Source organism: Papio anubis, chromosome 16 (assembly GCF_008728515.1).
Source record: "Papio anubis isolate 15944 chromosome 16, Panubis1.0, whole genome shotgun sequence".
NCBI lineage: Eukaryota > Metazoa > Chordata > Mammalia > Primates > Cercopithecidae > Papio > Papio anubis.
Window position 1 is genome coordinate 20,751,705 of NC_044991.1, and position 27,205 is coordinate 20,778,909.

General features: G+C 38.4%; 1 protein-coding gene and 1 long non-coding RNA gene across 18 annotated transcripts in view; one reads left to right on the plus strand and one right to left on the minus strand.

The window, feature by feature from the left end:
• The window catches only part of MTMR3 (myotubularin related protein 3), a 147,198-nt gene that overhangs the window by 49,754 nt on the left and 70,239 nt on the right, over positions 1-27,205 (minus strand). For 6 of the 14 annotated variants that reach the window (XM_021921447.2, XM_021921446.2, XM_003905408.4 and 3 more), the window contains exons 2-5: positions 23,536-23,588; positions 9,644-9,730; positions 2,192-2,281; positions 1,663-1,779 (exon numbers count right to left, since the gene is read on the minus strand). In XM_021921447.2, coding sequence (XP_021777139.1) covers positions 1,663-1,779; positions 2,192-2,281; positions 9,644-9,646 — 210 coding nt within the window. In that variant the 5' untranslated portion in view covers positions 9,647-9,730; positions 23,536-23,588. Of the gene's footprint in view, positions 1-1,662; positions 1,780-2,191; positions 2,299-8,238; positions 8,806-9,643; positions 9,731-23,535; positions 23,589-27,205 lie in introns of those variants that run through there. The other 8 variants (XM_017945221.2, XM_017945219.2, XM_017945222.3 and 5 more) reach the window with 3 other exon arrangements.
• LOC108580711 lies at positions 959-26,030 on the plus strand. Of its 4 annotated transcripts, none has more exons than XR_004178920.1 (4): positions 959-1,029; positions 8,780-8,953; positions 15,663-15,792; positions 25,957-26,030. It is a non-coding gene; the product is annotated as an uncharacterized LOC108580711 (long non-coding RNA). The 4 variants fall into 4 exon arrangements; XR_004178919.1 differs by lacking the exon at positions 25,957-26,030 and adding an exon at positions 22,896-23,036; XR_001892208.3 differs by lacking the exon at positions 25,957-26,030 and adding an exon at positions 22,795-22,879.

Sequence of the window (27,205 nt, forward strand, 5' to 3'; positions counted from 1 at the left end):
ATCACCTGAACTGAATTTTGACAGATGAATAGAAGTTTCTGGGCAGAAAAGGGAATACAGAGATATGAGGTATGGCTGAAGAGTACAAGGAGGCTGCTTTTACAAGTAAAAAAACGTGAAAATGGGGAAAGGAGGAAAGCTGACAACATTGCAGGGACCAAGGATCACAAACAGCTTCATGCCATGCTAAATAATTTGATCTTCATCATAGAAGCAGTGAAGAAACACTGAAGGGCTTTAAGCTGATGAATGACATGATCAGTTTCATGCTTTCTTTCCGGCAGACCTTATTCTCAAACAGTTCTAAAAATAGTCTCTGAAATACTTGGCCATCAACCAATAAACTGATAAATACAGTATATGAAAAAATGCAATGATATAAAACTATCATTCTCACATGCAATTTAATTATAATTCCAGCAATTCAAACACTGAAAGAACACAAAGTTAAACTGGACAGTTCTACTGAACATTACTATCATTACTTCCACAGTAGCTGGTGGGGAATTCTCAGTTGCTGGGATTTTATAGGTGTTTCCAGAACCCCTTTCCCCTCCCCATTACGACTACTCAAATCCAAGTGGACCCTTCTGAACAGAGTGCTACATAGTATGAAAGAACAGCATTGGCTCTTTCCTTAATGAATCTGGTGTGTATCTTTAGCTGATAGAAACTGATGTAACTGCTATAATCACGGCCCAAATCTAGAAGCCAGAAGGGATTCAGGCCAAAACTGCTCTTGGACATAAATGCTTAACTACAAAGAACAATGACAGTAACAAGTAAAAAATGTCGACTACCCAAAAAAAAAAAAAAAAAAAAAGACAGCCACTGAGCTTTTCTTTAATTGCTGAGTAAAACAAATGAACAATAGATTTCAAAGAATCCCAAAATGAACCCAAAACACAGTCTGCATGGAATTACAGTTCCGAGCTGTTTTAACGTGTCATAATACACACTTCTCTGTGCTGGAAGTGGAGTGTAGAAAGCCACAACACTGGCAAGTAAAGAAGGAAGAAGGCATTTGCTGTAAGTAAGTAATTTTCAGGCCTTTGTTGCTTTCATTTAAGACTAATGATAGCAGAGCACTGAAAGAACCAGTTCACTGAGAGGACATTCATAACTGAAAAAAGTAAATGTACTCTTGAGAATCAAGAGCCTTCCTTTTCTTCAGTAATACATAGTCCATTATGCAAATAAACATTATACTTAACATCTACACTTATACCACCAAGGAGTCATTAGAGTAACTTCATGCTGTAATGAGTCTGCAGTGAGCTCAAAGTACATCTCATCATTTGACATTAAGGCCCAGGGAATTACCTCAACTGAGGCAGTTGGTAACTACTAAAGATTGACGAATAAAAGCCTATTCAGCCTTTACACCTTTATAAAGCTTAATGATACAGCATTACCTAGTGCAAATCATTCACTGTTAACTAAACAATGGACACCTCAGCTGACAACTACACACATCATTTTAAATCAAGCATAAGAGTTGCTTGCTGACCTAGTGTTCCTTGAGTGCTAAATTAAGTGAGAAAAGCAGAGCACATAATGCTTTCACTCCCAATTCTGTATGCCTCGCCTCTCTTTGAGAGCATTAAATTTGACTTCCTTTCTCCATCTACCTTAGAGGGAGAACAGTTGGTAATCACTTACATTAACAAGAGACTCCTTGAACTTGATGTGAAGTCTGTAATTGGAAAGGGCAATGATGGCATCCTCGGCACGGCCCACAAACTCTGTGCTCTCTCCATGAAGTTCAAGGAAGGGAACCTTCGAGATGAAAGAAACCCTTTAGAGTTCTGAAGCAGTTAAAAAAAAAAAAAAGGCTTCAAACATTAGTTGGCTGAATGGATGGTAAATCCTCTGCCACTGAAGTTGAAAACACAGCACGTAAGTAGACAAGGAACCTAAAGAGGATGGGTTTATACCCACCTAATTCAAATATATCTAGTTATTCAAATTCTGAACTAATAAAGGAATGATACAGAGAAGATCATCTTAAACAGTGGATTCCCAGGAAATAAGTCTGGCTAAAATGAGATGTTTTCCAGCTTGCATTTCTTTCTTTCTATCTATCTATCTATCTATCTATCTATCTAGTACATTACACTTCAATCCATTAACTCTGCTATACAGTTAATGCTAAATAAATATTTTATATTTAAAAGTGGCCTATAATTACCTGAAGATTCTCATCCTCCCGGATCAGCTGCTTCCTGGGAAAGATCTGATTGGCCTGGATGCACTCAAGGCTGTGCCGAGTCTCTTCATCCTGGAAAAGTCCAAAACCTTAAAATAATTTCAAAGCTTCTAATCATCCATATTTGGTTTTTCTGCCATGTCTGCTAGTATAATCACAATGAAAGTACGAAGACCAAGGTGAACAGGCAGAAAAGCTCAAGGAAACAATACTGATCTTAAAAAGTTTTTTATCCATTATATTAGGTACAACTGGTCTGAAAGCATATTAATGCAAAAAAAGAAAAAAAAAATGTCAGAGTTTAGAATATTTCTTTTAGGCACTAACAGGTTTGTTAATACATTTCTTCTTCTTCTTTTTTTTTTTTTTTAAAGACAGAGTCTCACTCTGTCACCCAGGCAGTGGTGCACTGGTAGTGTAGTGCACAGGTAGTGTGGTGGTGTAATCTCGGCTCATTGCAACCTCGGCCTCCCAGGTTCAGGCAATTCTCCTGCCTCAGCTTCCTGAGTAGTTGGGACTGCAGGTGTGCCCCACAACACCTGGCTACTATTTTTTGTAGAGACGGGGTTTTGCCATGTTAGTCAGGCTAGTCTCCAACTCCTGGCCTCAGGTGATATAGCTGCCTCAGCCTCCCAAAGTGCTGGGATAACAGACCTGAGCCACTGTGCCCAGCCCCACAATACTTTTAAGAGAAACCAAGATATAATGCTTTTTTCTCTTTAAGTTACAATCTTAAATTATTTGAGAGATACATACTGAAATATTTAAAAATGAAAGGTGACATTTGAAATTTGCTTCAAAATAATTGGGGCGGGAGTAAGGAAGAAGTGGGACGTAAGTGAAACAGGACTACCTATGAATTAATAATTCATAAAACTGGGTGAGAGTTCATTATCTCTATCATTGTGTCTACTCTGGTTATATGTGAAATTTTCATAATAGAAAGCTTGAAAACAATTTCTAAGAAAAAGTAAGCTTAAGAACTGAATTTCCCAAGTTGAAAATATTTGAAAGACTATCCTTCATTTATTCTGCCTTATATTACAAAATGTATTTCTGATAAGACAATTTCAAAAGAAGCAGCAATAAATTCTCATCTAGATGCATGTGAATTGAATTATAATTTGTATTAAAAAGTAATCTTTTGCATTACGAATTTTTATGGTATAGGAAGACATGAGAAAAATGTCATCTATTAGAAAGCCTGACTAAATTATAATAGAATCTGTTTACACAGCAATTTTTTTTTTTAAAGTCAGGGTTTTGCTCTGTCACTCGTGTTGGAGTGCAGTAGCACAATCACAGCTAACTGTAACCTCCAACTCCTGGGCTCAAGTGATCCTCCAGCCTCAGCCTCTCAGGTATCTGGGACCACAAGCACCCACCACCATGCCAGACTAATTTTATTTTCAGTAGAGAAAAGGTCTCGTTATATTGCCCAGGTTGGTCTCAAACTCCTGGGCTCAAGTGATCCTCCCACCTTAGCCTCCCAAAGTGCTGGGATTACAGGTGTGAGCCATCAAACCCAGCCCCACACAGCAATTTTTAAAAGAGCAAAAGCCACATCATGTTCAACTGACAGCATTAAGAATTATAACCAGTGGTTACTGGCTGCTTCTGTATATACTACTTAACACAATTCCAATAATTTTATAAATCCTCCCCCAAAAAGTTTTTCCTCTTATCTATAAACAACACTTAAGGTTTTACTAACAGCAACCATAATCATAAAATGGTAATACTCTACACTAGCAAAATTCTCAAAATGAAGTCCACAGACTCTGAGATGCTTACAAGGGCCCTGCGAGATCAAAACCTTCCCAATAATATGATATTATTGCCTTTCTTCACCGTATTGACATCTATACTAATAGTACAAAAAATAACTGGTAGGTAAAACTGCTGGTACCTTAGCACAACTGAGGCAGTGGTACCAATTTCATAAGAATGACCTTGATAAAACAAGGAAATATTATAAATTCTATTTATTAAATCCTGACCATTAAGTAGAAGTCTTTTTTACAGAGGAAATACAAGTAAAACACCTCTGATGCACGGTGCAGTATTATGGTGTCAAGAGGTAAAGCACTTGTGCAAATGCTTCAATTAAGAGATGAATTAGCCATTTTTTTCACTGAATATCATTCTTAATTGGAAGAACAACTGATGGAAAAACTATGTAATACAGACTTGGACATCTGGCAGGCCTTTTTTCCAAAAGATAGTATTAGGAAAAAAACAGTAACAACAAAAGATAGTATTAGTTGCCAATAATTAAGCTTTTGTGCAAAAATTAGATTTTGGAAAACCTCTCATCTCCATGAACTTTATAGCTTCCCAGTACTTAGGACTTTTATCTTTAAAGTGGAGGTATTACCAAGTGTGATTTTAAAAAAACATACACACTATAATAAAATATGTCAACTTTTGAAGATCTGCCTCAATGAATGAACCCATTATTTTCCTAATGACCAATGCATGATGTTACAAAAATCATACGTGAATAAAGATTCACTCGAAGTGCAAGACAGACCAACGGTTTTAATGTAATATAATACAAAAAGTTCACCGATATGGTTTCAGATTCTATACTGCAACTAACCTTTAAAAAACCACCACTGGCCAGGCACCGTGGCTTATACCTGTAATCTCAGCACTTTGCGGGGCTACAGTGGGCAGATCGCTTGAGCCCAGGAGTTCAAGACCAGCCTGGGCAACACGGTGAAACCCCAACTCTACAAAAAACAGAGAAATTAGATGGGCACAGAGGCACATGCCTGTAGTCCCAGATACTGAAGAGGCTGAGGTGGGAGGATCACCTGCACCTGAGGAGGTAGAGAGTACAGTGAGCTGTGATTGCGCCACTACACTCAAGCCTGGGCAACAGAGCAAGACCTTGTGTCAAAAACAAACAAAAAAACACACCACTTGTCAAGTATTAAAGAAAAATATAAATTATCTGGGAAAACTGAAAATACTCTTCCCTTTTGTAACTACTTTTCTAACTACGTATCTGCCTGAGGCTGCATTTTCTTCCTATATTTCAAAGAAAACATTGTAACACACTAAATGCCGAAGTTAATATGAGAATTCACCTGTCATCTATTAAGCCAAATATTAAAGAGATTTGCAAAAATGTTAACGCTAAAACTAATTATCTTTGGATGAGGAAAAAATATTTTTCATCAAAAAATGTTATTTATGCTACCATAATTGGCTTGTTGTTACTTTTAAATGAATTTATGAGCATTTTAAAGATTTCTCAGTTTTATTTTCTAATATGGTATAAATAGACATAACCCACATAAACAAACCCTCCTGGGGGTACCTCAATAATTTACGAATGTAAAAAGAGGTCTGGAAACCATCAGAGCTGCTTGTCTACTATACTCTAACACTAAATACCAATTAAAGCTGCTTCAGTCCAAAAGTCAGGTTTTTCCTAAAACCATTCTCCTAGTGCTATCTATGAAAGACGAGCCATGATTGCACCACTGGTCTCCAGCCTGGGTGACAGAGTGAGATACAGTCTCCAAAAAAAGAGACAAAATTAAAGATGTGAAGAATCTTGAATTTAGGGAGATTTTTCTCATAAACCAGTATGGGATAGTAAGGAAATGCTATATAAACATGGAGGGGAGCAAAAATCTTACATAAAAGTATACTTTTAACCTATCTTCTCAGCATCACATTAACTAGCTTTTTACCTCACATAAATTCATAAGACCTAGACTTTTATTCTCTGTAAGGTCATTTTACAGAGGTACCCATTATTAATCTTTAAGTGATTCCCTGACCTAGTTTTCTGCTGACTTTTAGCACAGAATTGAAATAACGTAGCAGGCTTGTAAAGAACAAAAAGAAGCCATTTACCTATTCACTCTTGCTGGCACACTCACCAGGGTGCTAATCCAGACCAATATATATCACCAAAATAGCTACTGAAAACTGAAAATGGATGATTTTCAACATAAAACAACTGAAAATTAGGCCAGCAAGGCAAGAATGAAATACCTATTTTTCATAAATCAAACAAATGTTCTTTTTAAAAGCTATTGTCTCAGTTCACATTACCTGTAAAACTTCAGAACTTTTCTCCCCTTGTACACAAAAATACATTTATTCCAAAAGGAATTAACATTAGGACTCACTGAATCTAGGGGACTGGTGATCCCATGTGGCTGAACAGTTGAATTTCGCAGTTGAATTAGCCTGAATTTATTATAGTTTCTGTGAGTTTCATAGGTGAAGAAGGCCAAACTTGAGATGGTTAATAAGGTGAGAAGTTAGAAGGAGACAAACTGGGAAATGTTGGCCTGGTAACAGATTTGGAAACAAATTTATCCTAGGCTATAAGCAGTAACTTTAGAGATGTATTCCATGTCATTAATTTCCTGGTACTGCTGAGGAACACCAGGCATTGTGGCATCTGGCACTTCGTAGTCTCCATCCACCTCCATAAAGTCAGTGGGGTCATTCACAAAATACTGAAAAAGGGCCAGTCACCACAGTTCCAGACTAGTTTCTGCTACTGGCTAAATTATGCAGCTAGGAGAGGAAAGTACATGCCTCAGAGCAGAAGTCAACCATAGAGATAAATATTTAAAGTACATGGGAAGGGCCGGGTGTGGTGGTTCACGCCTGCAATGCCAGCACTTTGGGAGACTGAGACAGATGGATCACCTGAGGTCAGGAGTTCAAGACCAGCCTGACAAACATGGTGAAACCCCGTCTCTACTAAAATACAAAAATTAGCTGGGCGTGGTGGCAGGCGCCTGTAATCTCAGCTACTCAGGAGGCTGAGGCAGGAGAATCGCTTGTAACTAGGCGGGGGAGGTTGCAGTGAGCCAAGATCACACCATTGCATTCCAGCCTGGACAAGAGCGAAACTCCATTTCAAAAAAATACAGTACATGGGAAGGAGAGACTGATGACCAATTAATCCTACTAACTGAATTTATATCTAGTGTTCGTGTTTGCAAAGCATAGAAGTGAAAATAATTACCAGTCCTACTGTCATTTCCAGTCATATTCTTAAGACTGGTATTAAAAGACAAACAATGCATTTCCCTTGATAAAATGCTTGGGATTACTGCCAAAGGGGTAAGGGTAAAAGAAGTCAAATACAAGAATAGTCATGAATTTATGATTACTGCAGCTGAATGATGTGTATATGAGTGCACTGTACTTTTCTTTCTGCATAGGCTTCAGATTTTCCACAATAAAACATGAAAATATATTTTGCTAATGCTTAACCTCTCAAAGACTCCAATCTCATTTAAGAACCTTTAAGAGTATAAAAGACAGGGGGAAATGTTACTCTCAAATTAGTACAGGGGTTTACATTAAAAACAAAAATAATGTTCAATGCTTCTGAATTATCTATACAAAAACTAAGGATTAAGGACATACACTCTAAATGCTACAATATAGTATAATTAAAATCAATGGTCCAACAACTTGCAGAACGTTTTACAGCTAGTAAAATAATAATTAGGAATCCAAAGAATCAACATGGGAGAATGTTTAATTCATTAAGTGAAACAAGCAAAATAGAAAATTATTGTATCATTCTAACTATATAAAACATATATATGAGACATGAACTAGTTAGAAAGGAATATAATCGACGGGGCGTGGTAGCTCACGCCTGTAATCACAGCACTTTGGGAGGCTGAGGCGGGCAGATCACCTGAGGTCAGGAGTTCGAGACCAGCCTGGCCAACATGGCAAAACCCCAACTCTACTGAAAATACAAAAATTAGCCAAGCATGGTGGCAGGCGCCTGTAAATTCCAGCTACTCAAGAGGCCGAGGCACAAGAATCGCTTGAACCCAGTAGGCCGAGGTTGCAGTGAGCCGATATTGCACCACTGCACTCCAGCCTGGGCAACAGAGCAACTCTGTCTCAAGAGAAAAGATAAAGGAATACAACCATGGGTTCTGACGGTAGAATTATAAATGAGGATTTGTAAAAACTTGTTACAACATTACTTTATGAGAAATTAAACAAAAACAAAAGATACATACATTGCCATGCTACTCCCCAACTGGTACACACAGAAGCAACTCCCGAGCATTGTCTGCAGCATCAGGCCAGGGACAACACCAGGAAGACTTTCTGCTACGCACCATGGAGAGCCCAGCAGCACCAGGAAGAGGACCACACTGTTACTAGCTGTGTGGTACACAATGAATGACAAACCCTCAATACAGAACAGAGCTGCTTTCATAAGCCCATCATTTGTTTATTCATTAGCACTGGCTGAAATACTAAACAAGCACTTTTTCAATTCATTGAAAACTCTGTGGGAAAACCAATAAAGTATAATGAAGAAACAACAGAAAAAGTTCAATGTTTAGGTATAAGATAAATCATAAAGTTGTAATGCCCACAAACTAAGAAAAAACTGGCATGCCTTTAAGATAAGGGCAGTTACCTTTCTCTTCCTTTTAATATGACATTTCTGCACAACTAGTTTGTTTTTTTAATTTTGAAATGCATTTTCCATACATCCCTAATGAAGCTTGAAATTAACATAGCCTTTTCAATTCCTTCTCTGTGCATCAGCATAAAACAGAGTTTGGATCTAGGAAACATCACAAGGTAGAAGAAGGACAATATTACAGAGGACCATTTCTTTTTCAAGCCTTGAAGCACTGTTTACATTTCCTCGGGATTGATGAAAATGTGGCTGGCTCGCTGTTCCATCTTCTCTGCTTGAGCTGGGCCCCAAAATGGCCCGTAAGTCATTAAATTGTCCATTAAATTCTCTTTCTGGTTAAAGATACAGGAGGGGGTGTGCAGGGCTGCTCCACCTACTATGGGATCAAAATATTGCCTTAAAGAGACAGAACAGGGAAGGTAGGGAATTGCTTCCATGAATTCATAAAGCATATATGCTATGTGAAGTAATACATACGTTAATTAGCTTGATTTTGCCATTCCACAAGGTATATATATATTTCAAAACATTATGTTTTACACAATACATACATAATTTGTCAATTTAAAACATTTTTAAAATATGCAGATTACCATCTTACAATTTGTCTACAAACACACACACACACATACAAAGTTTTCACTACATGCTACTTCCTAGAAAAGGAATTAAAAACCTGGAGTCCAAGAACTGTATGTTTTAGTCTTGATTCCATTTGCTTGCTGACTGAAAAATAAGAGACAATATCTAGCTCACAGGATTAAAGTTAATAGAAATGAAACTGCTCTGTATATTGGAGTATTCTGTAATTATTACCACTAAGTAAACAAGAAAAGAAAGGAGATGAGATCTGGGAAAGAAAAAGAAATAATTTCTTACAAAAACAAAAATGGGTAAGTATGAATTTATTAGTGTTCACTTAATTGTCAGGACAGAGGTTTTTTTTTTTGTTTGTTTTGTTTTTTTTACTCTTATTTGCTTGTACTTACCATGACAGGAGGCCCAGATTAGGAGAAGAAATCCCCGTCCCTTCTTCAGTGTCCAACAAGGCTCTCTTCTTTCCCTTATGGTGAGGTCTTTGAGGGTGGGGGAAAAAAAGAAAAAAAAAGGGAGGGGGAAGGCAAAATTGGCAATAGTTTTTCCCCTAATCGGCCATATCCTAATAAAGGTATTATATATACACGCAGGTCTAAGAAGCTGATCAGAGTCAGCCAAGAAAAAGTTGATTATCACCCAGCCAATTCCTACTAGTCAAATCCCAATTTGACAATTCCTTTGTAAAAATCCTGTTAGTCTTAACCTGTTTCTGCAAAAACAGTATCAAAGGCTAACATTCCTAATGTTCATAGTAAAACAAAAAATATCATAAAACTTTGATGAATAAAGCAACAATTAAAATCAACCTGCAGGCCAGGCAAGGTGGCTTATGCCTCTAATCCCAGCACTTTGGAAGGCTGAGGCAGATGGCCTGAGCTCAGGAATTCAAGACCAGCCTGGGCAACAGAGTGAAACTCGGTCTCTAAAAAATAAAATAAAATAAATAAATAAATTTTTAAAAGCTGGTCATGGCAGCACATGCCTGTAGTCCCAGCTACTCAGGAGGCTGAGGTGGGAGATTAACTGAGCCTGGAAGGTCAGGGCTGCAGTGTGCTGTGATTACACCACCGCACTCTAGCCTGGGCAACAGAGCAAAACCTTGTCTCAAAAAAATAAAGTCAACCTGCAAATGCAAAATCATTATTCTTGTAGTATTTTAGGATGTTTTTGCGGTTATCTCTAAATTCAAAATGGATCCCTTATCTGAGGAAACCAAACTGACTTATGAGCAAAATAGGAAAAATAAATTTGCCTTATTACCCAAATATTCTACGTTCTTCTAAAAACTTATAATCTGTACTAATATCTTTACCTGGTTTTATAAAGAACAAAAAAGGAGTAAAGAATACCCAACGAGAAACCCAAAGATAGGCTTATACAAAGAGTAAGTAAGTTGCTCTTTTCTTTGAACAGTCTCATGCAAAACCAACATTTCTAGTTTGCTAAGCTTCTGTAACAGGATATTTCAGGGAGCTTGGGCTTCAATGTGCAGCATAAAACTCTTTCAAGGGCAATGTAAGCAAGGGAACAGAGAACATCAAAGCAGTAGCAGGCCCAAATCGTGTTGAGGCGTTTTGAGCAGAGGACTGGCAGGAGATGACTTAAAGAATCATTTTGGGCTGGGCATGGTGGCTCATGCCTGTAATCTCAGCACTTTGGGAGGCCAAGGCAGGCAGATCATGAGGTCAGGAGTTCGAGACCAGCTTGGCCAACATAGTGAAACCCTGTCTCTACTAAAAATACAAAAACTTAGCAGGGCATGGTGGTATGTGCCTGTAGTCCCAGCTACTCAGGAGGCTAAGGCAGGAGAGTAACATGAACCTGGGAGGTGGAGGTTGCAGTAAGCTGAGATTGCACCGCTGCACATCTAGCCCAGGCGACAGTGTGAGACTCTGTCTCGAAAAAAAAACAAAAACAAAAAAATCATTTTGGCTGTTGGGCAAGGGAATAGTCAAGGCTACTGGGGGTAAGGGGCAAAGGAAGACCAATTAGAAGGCATCAATCCCAGCAAGAGAAAATATAGCAATGAAAAGGTAGTAGAGATAGAAGTGGTGAGATGTCACTGATTCTGGATATACTTTGAAAATACTGCCCACAGGATTTGAGTTGATGAATTAAATAGGACAGAAAAAGAGAAGTCAAGCTTTTCGTGTCAGCAACCAGAAGCAAGGATTTTCTATTTATTGATGAAGGGCATTGTGAGAAAAATTGATTCTTCTCATGCCATGCAGAGACAGCTCCACGGACAAGGAACAAGAAATTAAAAGTTTCCATTTTAGACACATTGTGTTTGAGAACCTATCAGATATCTAAACAAAGATGCCAAGTAAAGTGCTAGTTAAACCAGACTGGAGATCAAGAAGATAGAGTCTAGAGATATAAACATAAATGGGAGACATCAATGTGTGAATGGCATTAAAGCCAAACGCAGGAGCAAGTATAAATGGAGAGGGTAAAGATGACTAAGGACAGGGGTTTTGGGTATGCCATTTTTTAGAAGCTGGAAGGAATAGGAAGAATCTTATGGTTCAGTAACAAACCAAGTTGGAGTCATCATTCTTACCCCTCTTCAAACCAAGCCTAACTTTTGTGATTTGGCCTAGCTCAAGAACTGAAACTAATGCAAAATCATCTTATTTATTAATTCTTTTCAATAAATATTTATTCAGTATTATTCAATATTTACTACACTCCATGCACTGTTGTAGACTTTGGGGAGACCATTGTGAACAAAAATTCATGGAACTTAATTTTATTTTTGGTCTTTCTCATTAGAAACAGATAACTAATGTTAGGCAGTAGGCAACTGCTGGAAAGAAAATAAAGCAGGGTTTGGTGATGGCGTAACAGAGTGCTATTTTAGATAGGTAAAGATGTGCAAAAAGGCACCTGTTGGAGTTAATTAAAAAGGAGAAGGGCAAAGGCAAAATTTGAGGGTATGACCTTATTAAAAGAACTGGATACTGTTATAAAGAACTTTTTCAAAAAAGAAACACACTGAATTATTTTTAAAAAACTGTCCTAAAATTTTATAAAAGGTATTTGTGTTTTAGAATAAAATTTCTAAAGATAGCATCATAGATACACTCAAACTGCTGTACCTTAAATAATTTAAATGGAAGTAAATTTAATGCATTTTGCAAAACTATTAAATAACAAAATATAACTCCAGTGAGGAAGATACTACTGTCAGATGTAGGTGGAATGTGAAGGTGAAACCCCCATACGCTGCTGGCAGGAATGTAAAGTGGTACAACCTCTGAGGAAAAGTTTGGCAGTTCCCAAAAAAGTTGCAGAGTCATCGTATGTCCCATCAGTTCCACTCCTGGGTATATACCTAAGAGAACTAAAAATGTATGTCCACATAAATACTTGTACACAAATGTTCACAACAGCATTATTCATGATGGCCAAAAGTGCAAACAATCCAAATATGCATCAATCAATGAATGGACAAACACAATGTGAATGGATAAACAAAAAATACACACACACACACACACACAAAATGTATACACAACGGAGTTAGCCAGCAATAAAATGGAATAAAATACTGATATATGACACAACATGGATGAAAACATTATGATAAGTGAAAGAACCTGGGGTACAAAAGGCCATATATTGTTTGATTCCATTTTTATGAGATGTCCAGAAAAGGTAAATCCACAGAGACAGAAAGCAGATTAGTGGTTGCCAGGAGCTAGGTTGAGGGAAGAATAGGGAGTGGCTGCTAATGGGTACAAGGTACCTTTGTAGGATGATGAAATGTTTGGAATTAGGTAATGGTAATGGTTCTACAACATTATGACTATACTAAAAACCACTGAATTGTATACTTTAAAAGGGTGGATTTTATGTGATGTGACTTACAGTTCCAAAAAAAAAAAAAACTACAGAGGCCATGTGCAGTGGCTCACTCATAATCCTAGCACTTTGGGAGGCCAGGACAGGAAGATAGCTTGAGCCCAAGAGTTCAAGGCCAGTCTGGGCAACATAGCAAGGCTGTCTCTACTGAAAAAATTTTTTAAAAAAATTAGATGGTTGTACACACCTGTAGTCCTAGCTACCTGGGAGGCTGATGTGGAAGGATCCCTTGAGCCCAGGAGTTCAAGGCTGCAGTGAGCTATGATTATGCTACTGCATTCCAGCCTGAGTGACAGAGCAAGACCATGTCTCTAAAAAACATGTGCATCTGTGCACGCCCACGCACGCGCGCGCACACACACACACACCCCCCAAGGTGAAGAGTAACAATATAATCAAACTCTTCATAAAATAAAATAAAATAAAACCTGCTGCAAAAAAGTTACAGTATCAACCCAGCAGCAATGAGCATTCTAAGCCCCTAGACTATGGTCCCTAAAGACTAATTCCCACTTCAAAAGGAGATGGGGCATCTGAAAAAAAACATAGCCAATTCCAGGTCTAGAACAGAAAATGTACAATTTGATTCTGAAACATCATATTAAACCGGAAAGTAAGAAACATATAAAAGACTACTGAGGGTAAGTCAAAAATAATTGGGAGTCAATTTGAAGAGACTCACTAGCTAAAAAGGAAACAATTTGAGCAAAAATGGTTAAATGCAATGGATTGGGTTTGTTTAAATATGAGTTCATGAAGAAATATTCTCTCTCACAAACACACACACAGACACACACACACTCCCCTACAAGTCACCAGTGGAAGATGTTAAGGAACTAACCTTTTATTTTTGAAAACCAGCAAGTAAGGGAAAAGAATCAAGTATTTATCCTGCCTTTCTTACACAAAATGAGCTAGTATAGAATCAAGTAGTTGATGAGGGAAGAATTCTACCTAATATACAAAGACGACAGAATTTGGTAGTATTATTTTACAACTGCTAATGAAATATAAAATGCAAATAATAATCTAGTCTATGGAAAACTACAGGAAAATAACCCCTATTCTTTAAGTAAATAGCAAAACAAAAGATCGACATAGAAGGGAAACCTACAGAATTAAAAGAGACTTAAGTGACCATGTCAACCAACTGCAATATATAGATCTTATTTGGATCCTTATTCAAAGTATAAGTTGAGCCATCTATTAGGGAAATCTGACCACATACTAAATATCTGATGATATTAAGGAATTATTAATTTTCTATATGATTGACAATGTTAGTGTGGTTATAGGTTTTTGTGTGTGGTGATGGGTTTTTTAAAATAATTATAAAATACATAAAGTTATATACCAAGGAGTAGGCAGAATGAGTAGGAGTACCTCTGAAATAAGATGGGTCATGACTTGGTAACTTTCAAAGACCAGTGAGATAAGTTAATGGAGATTTATTAAACGATTTTCTCTACTTTAATATATTTGAAATTTTCACATAATGAAGTTTTTTTTTTTAACCATAATGGCAATTCTTCTATCTCAAAACCTCCAGTTATTGAAGAATTAACGAGTCAGAGTTTAAGCTGTCATAAAACCATTGTTTATACAGTAAGCCTATCAATATGCACTGCTATGTCCTTCAGTTTTTCAGAGAAAAACTCACAAGTATCCCAGATGTCCCAACTAAAATGTATTCATCTGCAGTGACACTGAACTAGAAATCAAATTCCAATTACAAAATAAACTCTCAATCTGCAGTCACATTATATATATACATACACACACACACACACACACACACACACACACACACAAGCTACCTTCCCAGTCGAATCTAATTTGTTTCGCTTTGTTTTTGAGACAGAGTCTCGTCTATCACTCAGGCTGGAGTGCAGTGGTGCGATCTCAGCTCACTGCAACCTCTGCCTCCCGAGTTCAAGTGATTCTGGTGTCTCAGCCTCTCAAGTAGCTGGGATTACACGCATGTGCCACCATGCCTGGCTAATTTTTGTATTTTTAGTAGAGACACGGTTTCTCCATGTTGGCCAGGCTGGTCTTGAATTTCTGGCCTCAAGTGATCTGCCTGCATTGGCCTCCGAAAGGGCGTGAGCCACCACACCTGGCCTACTCTAATTTTTTAATGAGTACAGAAATACCAAGACAGAGATTTGCCATTTGGCATTAAAAGTCTCAATTTAAACAAAGTCTTCACCCAGAAATAAGGCCTTCCATTTCTATAACAAATAGACTGTAAAATGATGTTCTGCCCTTCAGTCAGTCAAAATTTACCAATAATCTACTATGTGTTACACAGTATGACACGGTGTTAGCTCTGCATTAATTCGACTTATATACCACTGCAGAAGACAGAAAAAGATGGTAATAATTACAAATTGTGCTAAATGTGATAAAGTAAACAAACGGGATGCTGAGACAGGGACTGGGGATTGGGGGTACCAAAGACCTACTTTAGGTAAAGTGATCAGAATAGACTACTCTGTGGGGCAAGGCCAGTTTCTAACATACAGAACTGCATGTGTTCCTCAGACAGGAAAGACCTTGATAATTTTGAAGAACTAAGAGGAGGAAACCATTGTAGCTAAACTGTACTGAATCAGAAAGAAGAGTGGCACAACTTGAAGCTGGAGAAATGTACAAGGAAAAGATCACGTGAATAGTAAGTTTAAAATACAGTCCAAATACGACAGGGAGCCACTGACAGGTTTTAAATAGCAGAGTGACATGATTTGATTTTAAGATCACCCTGGTTGATGTGGGGTGAATGGATTAAAAGAGAAAAAGAATGAAGAAGAGAACTAGGAGACAATTACAGTAAGAGACTAGTGGCTTGATTTAGAACGGAGGCAGTACAGATAAAAGCCTAAGTATGTGAAATATATCCTGGTGTATAGGTTTAGGTAGAGGCCTGGATGTGGCAGCAAAGGGAGATTAAAGAATTTACAGTCCAGAGGAGATAAGAAAATAGTTAACATAGCTGAAAGTAAGAGGAAGTGCTTTAAGTATCTGAGAAAAGTTAAAATTGCTATAGGAATTTCAAATCCATAAGAAAAAGCCAAGATCACAGGAAACTGTGCAACCACTCAGAATCAAGTACTTGCTAAAGGTTCCTTTTAAAACTAGAAAGAGCATTAGACCAGTCTGGGTATTATGTAAAACAACAAACAAAAAAACACTACAAATAGCAGATGTGACCAACCCTTAGGAAATATTCAGGGTTCATTATAGCACCTGACTTGCAAAATGTGAACCCCACAGTGGTAGCTATACCAACAGCACAAAAGGAAGAAATTGAGTCATTACTGTTTAGTCTGATAAGCAGTGTAATACTTAAACTTTTTAGTTATACTAATAATGCATGCGCTCAGTGAATTTTTAAGATACAGGTGTAAAAAGTAAACAAGTAATATCATACACTGCTGGTGAGAATGTAAAACAGTGCAGCCTCTTTGAAAAATAGCCTGAGAGTTGCTCAATTAAACACAGAGTTACCATTTGACTCAACAATTTTACTTCTAGGTATATATCCAAGAAAACGAAAACATACGTCCATGTAAAATCTTGTAAATACATGTTTATAGTAGATTTATTCAAAATAGCCCAAAGGTGGGATGGGCTATTTTGAAGTATTAGTACTTCACTTCCTCTTTTTCTTTTTTGAGACAGGATCTCACTCTTTGTCACCCAGGTTGCTGGTGTGCAGTGGCATGAAGATCTTGGCTCACTGAAACCAAATGTCCATCGACAGATTGATGAATAAACAAAATGTGGCATATCTAAACAACGGAAAATTATTTGGCCATAGAGGAGAATTAAGTGGGCTGGGCGTGGTGGCTCACACCTGTAACCCCAGCATTTTGGGAGGCTGAAGAGGGTGGATCATGAGGTCAAGAGATCGAGACCATCCTGGCCAACATGGCAAAACCCCATCTCTACTAAAAGTACAAAACTTAGCTGGGCGTGGTGGTGCACGCCTATAGTCCCAGCTACTCGGGAGGCTGAGGCAGGAGAATCACTTGAACCCAGGAGGCAGAGGCTGTAGTGAGCCGAAATCGCACCACTGCACACTCCAGCCTGGCGACAGAGCGAGACTCCGTCTCAAAAAAAAAAAAAAGGAATTAAGTGGCCAGACACACTGGCTTATGCCTATAATCCCAACACTTTGAAAAGATGTAGTCAGCACACTACTTTTACCCAGGTGTTTGAGACCAGCCTGGGCAATATAGTGAAACCCCATCTCTACAAAAAACACAAAAATTGAGCCAGGTATCGTAAATAGTGGCTCACGCCTGTAATGCCAGCACTTTGGGAGGTCCAGGCAGGTGGATCACTCGAGGCCAGGAGTTCGGGACCAGCCCAGGCAACATGGCAAAACCCCGACTCTATAAAATAATAATAAAATTTAAAAAGATAAAAAATACAAAAACTAGCTGGACGTGCTGGCATGTGCCTGTAGTCCCAGCCACTCAGGAGGCTGAAGTGTGAGGATCACTTGAGCCCAGGATGCAGTGCCGAGGTTTCAGTAAGCCCAGATCTTCATGCCACTGGACAACAGAAGCCTAGGCAACAGAGCGATACCCTGTCTCAAAAAAAAAAAAAAAAAAAAAAAAGAGAGAAAAAAAGAGAAAGGAATGAAGTACTGATACATGCTTCAACGTGGATGAACCTTGAAAACATTATGTTAAATGATAAAGCCAGTCACAAAAGACCACATATTGTATGATATCATTTATATGAAATGTCCAGAACAGGAAAATCTTAGAAAGTGGATTAGTGGGGGCCAGGAGCTGGGGGAGACTGAGGGGAGAGAGATTAACAGCTATGGAATATGAAGTTTTGTTTTGTTTTGGAGACAAGGTCTTGCTCTGTTGCCCAGACTAGAGTTGCAGTGCTGTAATCACAGGATCACGGTTCACAGCAGCCTCGAACTCCTGGGCTCCAGCGATCTTCCTGCCTCAGCCTCCAGAGTAGCCAGGACCACAGGTGCAAGCCACCACACCCGGCTAATTTACTTTTATTTTTGTCGGGGAAATGGGGGGGTCTCACACCATGTTGTCCAGGCTGGTCCCGAACTCCCAGCCTCAAACAATCCTCTTGCCTCGGCCTCCCAAAATGCTGGAATTACAGTCATCAGCCACCACACCTGGCCTGAAAAAGGTCCTAAAATGGACTGTGGTGATGGCTACACAACTTCGTGAATATACTGAGCCAATGAACCGTACACTTTAAATGGGTGAACTGTATAGTATGTGAATTTTATATTAACATATCTGAGTTAAACTTATTTAAAAAAAAAAAAAAAAAGACTGGTAAGCAGAAGTTTGCTTTTCACTCCTTACTGCCCTTTAGTTCCTCTAAATGTAAGTAAAGCAACTGTTAACTATTTCATAAGTATCTCCAGACAGTTCTCTATGCACATACAGTCAAGCTTCGCTTAACTAAGATGGAGACATGTTCTGAGAAATGCATCATTAGTAGATTTAGCTGTTGTGCAAACATCACAGAGGTATTTATACAAACCTAGATGGGACAGTCTACTACACACCTAGGCTATATGGTATAGCCTGTTGTTCCTAGGCTACAAACCTGCACAGCATGTTACTGTACTGAATACTATAGGCAACTGTAACACAGTGCTCCCTATCTGTATATCTAAACATACATAAACAGAGAAGATACAATAAAAATGATACAAAAGATTAAAATGGTACACATGTATAGGACAACGCTTACCATGAATGGTGCTTGTAGGACTGGCAGTTGCTCTGGGTATGTCAGTGAGTGGTGAGTGAATGTGTGAAGGCCTAGGACATTACTGTATGCTGCTATAGACTTTATAAACACTGTACAACTAGGCTACACTAAATTTATAAAGAAAATAAAGTAATTGTACTAAGACATTATGACAACTACAACTCCACTAGGTGACAGTTATTTTTCAACTCCATTTTAATCTCTACCACTGTATCTTGGGTCTGTTGCTAACCAAAACATTATGTGGCAAATGAGTGTACAAAGACACACATTATCTACCCCCCAAAATGGGTGGGGTGGGGAAGCCATACTGTAGTTTCTTCAGTACATATTCTTCAATTAATATAACAAATCCCTCCTATATCAGTATATACATATGGCAGTTTGGTATTCCATTATACCCCAGTGTATCATAACTTAACCATCCATCAATTAGTGAAACATTCAGGTTGTTTCCATTTTTCTATTACCACCAAAAAAGCCACCATAACCACCCTTATCCATATGTATGCACAAGTCACTATTTCTGTAGCCCTATTTATTCTTAAAAATATACTAGGTAAAAGCATATAAATTTGGGGGAGGGGCTGCAGAGGGATTATTGCCAAAGACTGTACATACATACTTTTCTATTTTTAAAAAAAAACACCAACACATATTTATCAACTTGCCATAAGTTTTCAGTGTTCTGTAATTTTAGAAGTTAAAATAAAAATATGCCTAAGCATTGTCTGTATTAATTCCGAAGTATGTTTATACACATACAAAAAAATCATATAATGGTTGTTAACAATTTACCCCTCTAGGGACGAGAGTGGGAGCAGCGACTTTCAGTTTTTAAATTTTTAAAACATTTGCAATTAGGATAACAAATTTTTCTACAAAAAAGCTTTTAAACAGAAAACCCAAAACTCAAAGTAAGTTTTAATGAAAGGTTTTCATTTAAACTCAGAGTGTTAAGGCAATAACCTCAAGAAAAACAATCAGGAATGTAAAGCAATGACTCTCAGGGCTGCCTATACTAACTATGACCTTGACAGCAAATCATACTACCCCTCTGAGCCTCAGTTTCTTCATCGAGAAAATAAGGAGAATAATCATTGCATCAAAGAGTTGTGAGAATTAAGATATTAATGCATATAACATGCTTAGAATAGTTACTGGCATGTAATAAGCACTTTTTAAGTTAGTATGTACATGTATTCATATATATGACAACACAGAGTTATATAAAGACTGTACTTCATTAAATGTTTCATTACAGATAATTTGGATAGGACAGTTTCCAACACTGTCTTCTTTTTGTTCACACATATGCACGTGCACACTGTTTTTGAACCATTTAAAAGAGGTTTGCATACAAATATCTCTAACTCTTACTATTTCAGTATGTATTTCCTAAGAAAGATAATCTCTTATATAACCACAGTTCTAGTTTCAATTTCAGAACATTTAACACTGCTATAATAACCTACCATATCTATTCCAATTTTGTCAATGAATCCAATCATATCCTTTATCCTTCACAGCAATATTCCCCCCTTTGGTAAAGGATCTAGTCTGGGATCATATATTGAAGCTATTTTTATATCTCTTTAGTCTCCTTTAATCTGGGGCACATATTAATTAAACAGTATGTTTCCTGGCATCAAAATTAAATACATTCACATCTTTGTCTTCAAACCTAGATCTTGCTTCTTCAGGTAAGAATGTGGCTGGGGCAGTGGCTTACGCCTGTAAGACCAACACTATGGGAGGCTGAGGTGGGAGGATCACTTGAGCCCAGGAGTTCAAGACCAGCCTGAGCAACATAATGAGACCCCCATCTTCACAAAAATAAAAATAAAAACAAATTAGCCCAGCAAGGTGGGACATGCACGTAGTCCCACTTACTCAGGAGGCTGAGGTGGGAGGATCACTTGAGCCCAGGAGATCAAGGCTACAGTGACCCATGATCACACCACTGCATTCCAACATGGGCAAGAGAGTCAGACCCTGTGTCAAAAAAAAAAATAACACTTTTACAAATTTACATTATGGCAATACAAATAACAAATGCTACTGAGCCAAGTACTATGTTATTACATTTCTGGTCGGCACAGTGGCACACGCCTGTAATCCCAGCACTTTGGGAGTCTGAGGCAGGTGGATCACTGGAGATCAGGAGTTCGAGACCAGCCTGGCCAACATGGTGAAACCCCATCTCTACTAAAAACACAAAAATTAGCCAGGAGTGGTAGAGCATGCCTGTAGTCCCAGCTACTCAGGAGGCTGAGGCAGGAGAATTGCTTGAACCCAGCAGGTGGAGGTTGCAGTGAGCCAAGATCGCACCACCACACTCCAGTCTGGGTGACAGAACAAGACTCTGTCTCAAAATAAACAAATTAATTAATTAAGAAGGATGACATTTCCTTCTCTACAGATCTAATCTGCAACACTCCCCCACCCCCCTGGCTAAATGAAGATTAAGATTCCTCCAAGCCTCAAGGTGAAATAATCTTTCTTTTCTTAATATATGAGAATTTGACAACTGGAATCTGCATGCTTCTCTCAGCTCCATCATCAGTACCGCCCCATGATATGACTTCTCAGATATCTTTACAGAAAGAAAGCAACATTTAATCTTCCTATTGAACGTGGAATCTCATCTTTCAGGCACCTGTTAAAGAGAAATTACTCAATTCCTTACTCAAAAACTAAAACTTATACTTGCAAAAAAGAATACCTCAAGTAAAATACTGAGCAATTTGGACTACAAGGGCACAGATTACATATACCCTATGATCCTTCACCATACAGAAAAGTGGGGAAAAAACAGTAACCTAAATCAACAAGATTATGCTGACCAATCTCTACTAAAAACAATCTATTCTCCTCCCTTATTCTTATCAAAACAAAAACCCTAGTCAAGAAGAATTTATACTGAGAAGGCACTGGTATCCCAGGACTCTAGGAGTGTTTCCGTGAACTGACAGTTCAAATATGAACATAGTTCTTGCCTTCAAGGGCATTCCCAATCCTGTGGGGATGACAGACAAATATAACTAATAAGACAGAGTATGTCAAAAGATACAGAAATTTAATTCCATAGTAATGCAAAAAGCAGAGAAAGATTCTGAGCTGGACACTTAGGGAAGACTTTCTGGAAGACTCAAGCTTTTAATAACTGAACCAGCCAAATTTTGAGTTACTGAGACTAGGGGAACAGGAATGGCATGGCGGCAGAGTAAGACAAAAAAGCACATTGGAGAGTATCTGAGAGACAGAAGGTAAGTCAGTGTGGCTACAAGAGATGAACTTGGTACACAGTGAAAACAGGTGAGAAGCTGTTTGAAGCCCACCTGTAAAGAACCTGAAATGTTATGCTAAGGAGTTTGATCCTTGTTCTAGAGGCACTGGCAAGGCAACAGTTCCTGAACAAGGAAATGATCTGGATTTAGGAACTTAAAACCAAGGCAATAACTTGTCTTCTAATAAAACTGTACTATAGTTCCCTAAATTAAACAGGTAGCAGAAACAAGAGGCAGTAAAAGATTTACATAGTAAGAGACACACAAAGGTCTATGAAAAGGGACAAGGTTTGGCAGCCATACTGGAGAAAGAACTCGCAAAATTTTTCAGAACTTGTTTTTCTCATTAAAATTCACATTTGCACTACAGTAATCCCCTGCCTTATCCTCAGGGAATATGTTCCAAGACCCCCTGTGGATCCCTGAAATTACAAGTAGTACTGAAAACTATATATATAGTTTTTCCTCTACATATGTACCTATGATAAAGTTTTATTTATAAATTAGAAACAGTGAGAGATTAACAACTAATAACATAGAACAAGCAACAATACACTGTAATGAAAGTTATATGAATGTGTGGTGTCTCTTTCTTGCTCTCTCTCTCGATATTTTAGTACTTTTGGACGTTGGATAACTGAAACCTTGGAAAGCAAAAGAAGACAAAGGGGAGCTGCTGAACTAACTCTAGTAATAAGAGGCTTTATTTTTCATATAGATATATACCAATTTAAGAAAACTCAAAACAAGAAGCAAGTTTGAATTTAAAACCTGGGCAACAGAACAAGTTCCTGTCTCTACAAAAAAAAGTTTCCAAACTAGCCAGGCGTGATGGCACACACCTGTAGTCCCAGCAACTGGGAGGCTGAGGCAGGAGGACTGCTGTAGCCCAGGAGTTCAGGGCTGCAGTGAGTTATAATCACCTAACTGTACTTCAGCCTGGGAAACACAGCAAGACTGCCTCAAAAAAAAAAAAAAAAAAAAAGATAAAAATAAATAAAATAAATAACAAAAACTGGAGATTGATAACTATTTATTTTAGACAAATGATTAGTGCTGCAACTCATAAAATCTCAACTTAAATACAAGTTTTCCAGTACACTATTACAGTGCAATTATATATAAAAAAAGTGACCTGGTATGAGTCCTAGTGAAAAAAAACCATCACATGTAAGGACATTAAAGTGAACACAGAAAAACTCATCTAAATAATCATTAACATTGACAAACAGATCCTCAAAAATCAACCTGTAAATTAATTTTTCCTTGCTTCGAAACAGCACAGAGAGAGTATTGCGGGCGGGGCGGGGCGGGCGGGGCAGGGCGGGGCGGTGGCAGGAGGGGAGAAACAAACTTACCAAATGAAGTTTGTCCCAAGAACTTTTTCTACTAGAAGGTTTCACAAGGAAGTCTGCAAAAGAAAAACCAGTAATTTTATAATGACAAATATCCTAGGAATCAAGTTAAGCCACTTCGATCTCCCAAGACCTTTCTCTACCAGTCATAATGCTATGACAATAAGATTCTTAAATTGGTGCAACATGGAGTATTTAGTCAACCACAGATTTTAGAATGTTTAATTGCACAGAACCAACCCAGTCAAGCCTTAGCATGCCTTCAGAAATTGCAGAACTGTACAGAACAGAGCTTTCCAAAACCCACAGATAGGCTTATTTAAGTTTTTCCTCAGTCAAACAAGCATCATTTCTGATGGCTTCTTGGGTAAATCATTGCCACTACAGGAACAGGTACTTTACAAAACTAAAAAGATCACAGACACTCTAGGTTTGAACTTAGTTTAAGGTCTTTTGTACACATAATTGGCTTCTATCAAGGGATCTGTCCTTTTAAGAAAAAGGGTAAGAAGAATATGGTAGAAAAACAAAGAATTGAGCCAGGCACGGTAGCTCGCACCTGTAATCCCAGCACTTTGGGAGGCCAAGGCAAGCCGATCACTTGGGGTCAGGAGTTAAGAGATCAGCCTGGTGAACAAGGCAAAACCCCGTCTCTACTAAAAATACAAAAATTAGATGGGCGTGGTGGCATGCGCCTGTGATCCCAGCTATTCAGGAGGCTGAAGCAGGACAATCACTTGAACATGAGATGTGGAGGTTTCAGTGAGCGGAGATCGCACCACGGCACTCCAACCTGGGCAACAGAGCAAGACTCTGTCTCAAAAACACAAAACAAAAACAAATAATTCTTGTCACCACTAGGCAACAATCTGAACTTCACAAAATATCTAATCGACCTGGTTCCTTTGTGACAATTTCTCTAAAGTTGTGCAAACACAACTCATCCATTTGAACTGTTAAAATGACATGAAGTCACATAAATGAACAAGATTGCTCAGAATATTAAAACTCTGAAATTAAGAAGTCAAGGCCAGGTGGGGTGGCTCACGCCTGTAATCCCAGCACTTTGGGAGGCCAAGGTGGGTGGATCACCTGAGGTCAAGAGTTTGAGACCAGCCTGGCCAACAGAGCAAAACCCCAGCTCTATTAAAAATACAAAACTTAGCTGGGTGTGGTGGGGCACACCTGTAAGTTCCAGCTACTCAGGAGGCTGAGGCACAAGAATCACTCAAACCCGGGAGGCGGAGGTTGTGGTGAGCCGAGACTGCACCACTGCACTCCAGCCTGGGCGACAGTGCAAGATTCCGTCTCAAAAAAGGGAAAAAAAAAGTCAGTAAAATATGGTACATTATTAACTAAGAACCATAAAAGGAAAGCTAAACATGCAACAATAAAGTGTCTTAACCATTTTACACATAATATTTTTGTCTCCCCAGTAACTTTTAAGTCTTATAACTCAGGCCATATTATTCGCACACACTATATGACAATGAAAATAGCTACTCATAATTTGCAACTTCAGAGACGAACTGTATTTAATATGAAGACCATTCTTGCTGTTAAGTTAGTTAAGTATTAAATACAACATAGTACAGCAGGAGTGTTGGGGGATTTGTAAATCTGTAGAACATTTTCCTGCAAGAGTGTAATTCTACCCGAGTATTTGCATGAAATACATACTATTATTTTCCTTTTTATTTTTCCTTTGTATTAGAGCAAGGACATTATATTTCTTTTCAAAAATTTTATCTGGCCAGGTACAATGACTCATACCTGTAATCCCAACTTTTGGGAGGCTGAGGCAGGAGGATCACTGGAGCCAGGAGTTCAAGACCAGTCCAGGCAACATGCGGAGACCTCATGTCTACAAAAATTTAAAAAGCTGGGCATAGCAATGCACACCTATGGTCCTAGCTACTCAGGAGGCCAAGATGGGAGGATGGCTTGGGCCCGGGAGGTCAAGGCTGCAGTGAGCCATATGGTGCCACTGCACTCCAGCCTGGCCAACAAAGTAAGACCCTAGATTGTCTCAACAACAACAACAACAAACAACAAAATAATGGAACAAAGGAAGCAGAGCAAGTTGTCAAAAATAACTGAAAAATTGTAAGGCCTATGGTAACTAGAAAAAGGATATCATCTTTAAGAAATGAAGGGGAGATTCCAACGAAGTTATCGAGCTATGATACGCTGGCTTTAACAGTGACCTCCCAAGTAGATGTACGTCCAACAGGTAAATCGGGGGAGAAATGGTTCAAGAGACAGGTCAAGTCGAAGGGCAAGAATGAACTGATGGTGCTAGATTTAATTCAGGAAAATCACTATATCTGCTGTAAAAGTTACCTGACATGTTCTAAAAATTACGTGATAATTTATTCTGTCAAAAAGATGAGACATCCGTAATACAGAAGTGTTTGTGTAAAGTTTCCACAGGTGCCGATTAACTTCTAAGAGATGGATCAAACAACAAGTGAGAGTCAACAAAAAAAGGTTCAGGTAGGTGGGTTCGGGTAGGTGGGCTTAATGCTGGCAAAGACTATTCTTCCCAATAGCCACAATCAAACATCTGCTTGGTTAGAAACTAGTGTGTCATTGTGAAACACTGGAAGCAAAATTAAAAACTGCCCATGCCTCTTAGGACTATTTGTCAGATAAGGGCCATGTAGACAGGGTGTGGTGGCTCATGCCTATAATCTTAACACTCTGGGAGGCCAAGGTGGGAGGACTGCTTGAAGCCAGAAGTTTGAGACTAGCCTACACAACAAAGAAATACCCCCATCTCTACAAAATAAAATAAAATAAAATAAAATAAAATAAAATAAATAAAATTAAATCAATTTTTTAAAATTAGCCAGCCATGGTGGCACACACTTGTCGCAGGTACTCAGGCGGCTGAGGCAGGAGGGTTGCTTGAGCCCAGGAGTCTGAGGTTGCAATGAGCTATGATTACAATGCTGTACTCCCAGCCTGCGTGACATTGAGATCCTGTCTCTTTTAAATTTAAGACACATACACACGACTTATTTGAAAGAAAGAAAAAAAAGGGCCAAAGTAGAGGTGAGTCTGAAAGAAGCTCTCTGGTACCATAAGGTCTCCCATGGTACCAGTCATATATCTACCTCAAGGAGTAAGAGTAGTTATGTTTGGGTAACCCTGAACATTCACGTATTTGTAGAGGTAGTAGAATGTAATGTGGTTACGTTAAATCTAAGCAATTACCTAAAAGGTAATAAAGGATGCTTAAACACATTAAGCACTAATGAACAAACAGGGAAGAGGAGTGAGCAGGGTTCTTAGGTTCCGTCTGCAAGATGGGTATAAATAAATACACCTTTCTGGAAGTTACCTGAAATAAGAGGGTAAAACTTTTACCATCACATATTGGTACACACATTGTCCCATATGGATAGGATTTTCTCCATTGTAAAAGATAACCCTAAAGAGAGTAAAAATATACTAAATTATTAAATACTACAGTATTGGATACCATCATGCAGCTTTCACTGGAGAGGGGGACCTAACAATATACTCTAAGTCCCTTTCTGTAAAGTAATGAGGTAATGACTAAAAGGAAGGGCACAGAGGCCCTAAGAAGGCCAAAAAGGAATGGACATATTTAGCACCTACACAGAACTGTTTATGTGACCATCGACGTGCCACCTAGCACATCAGC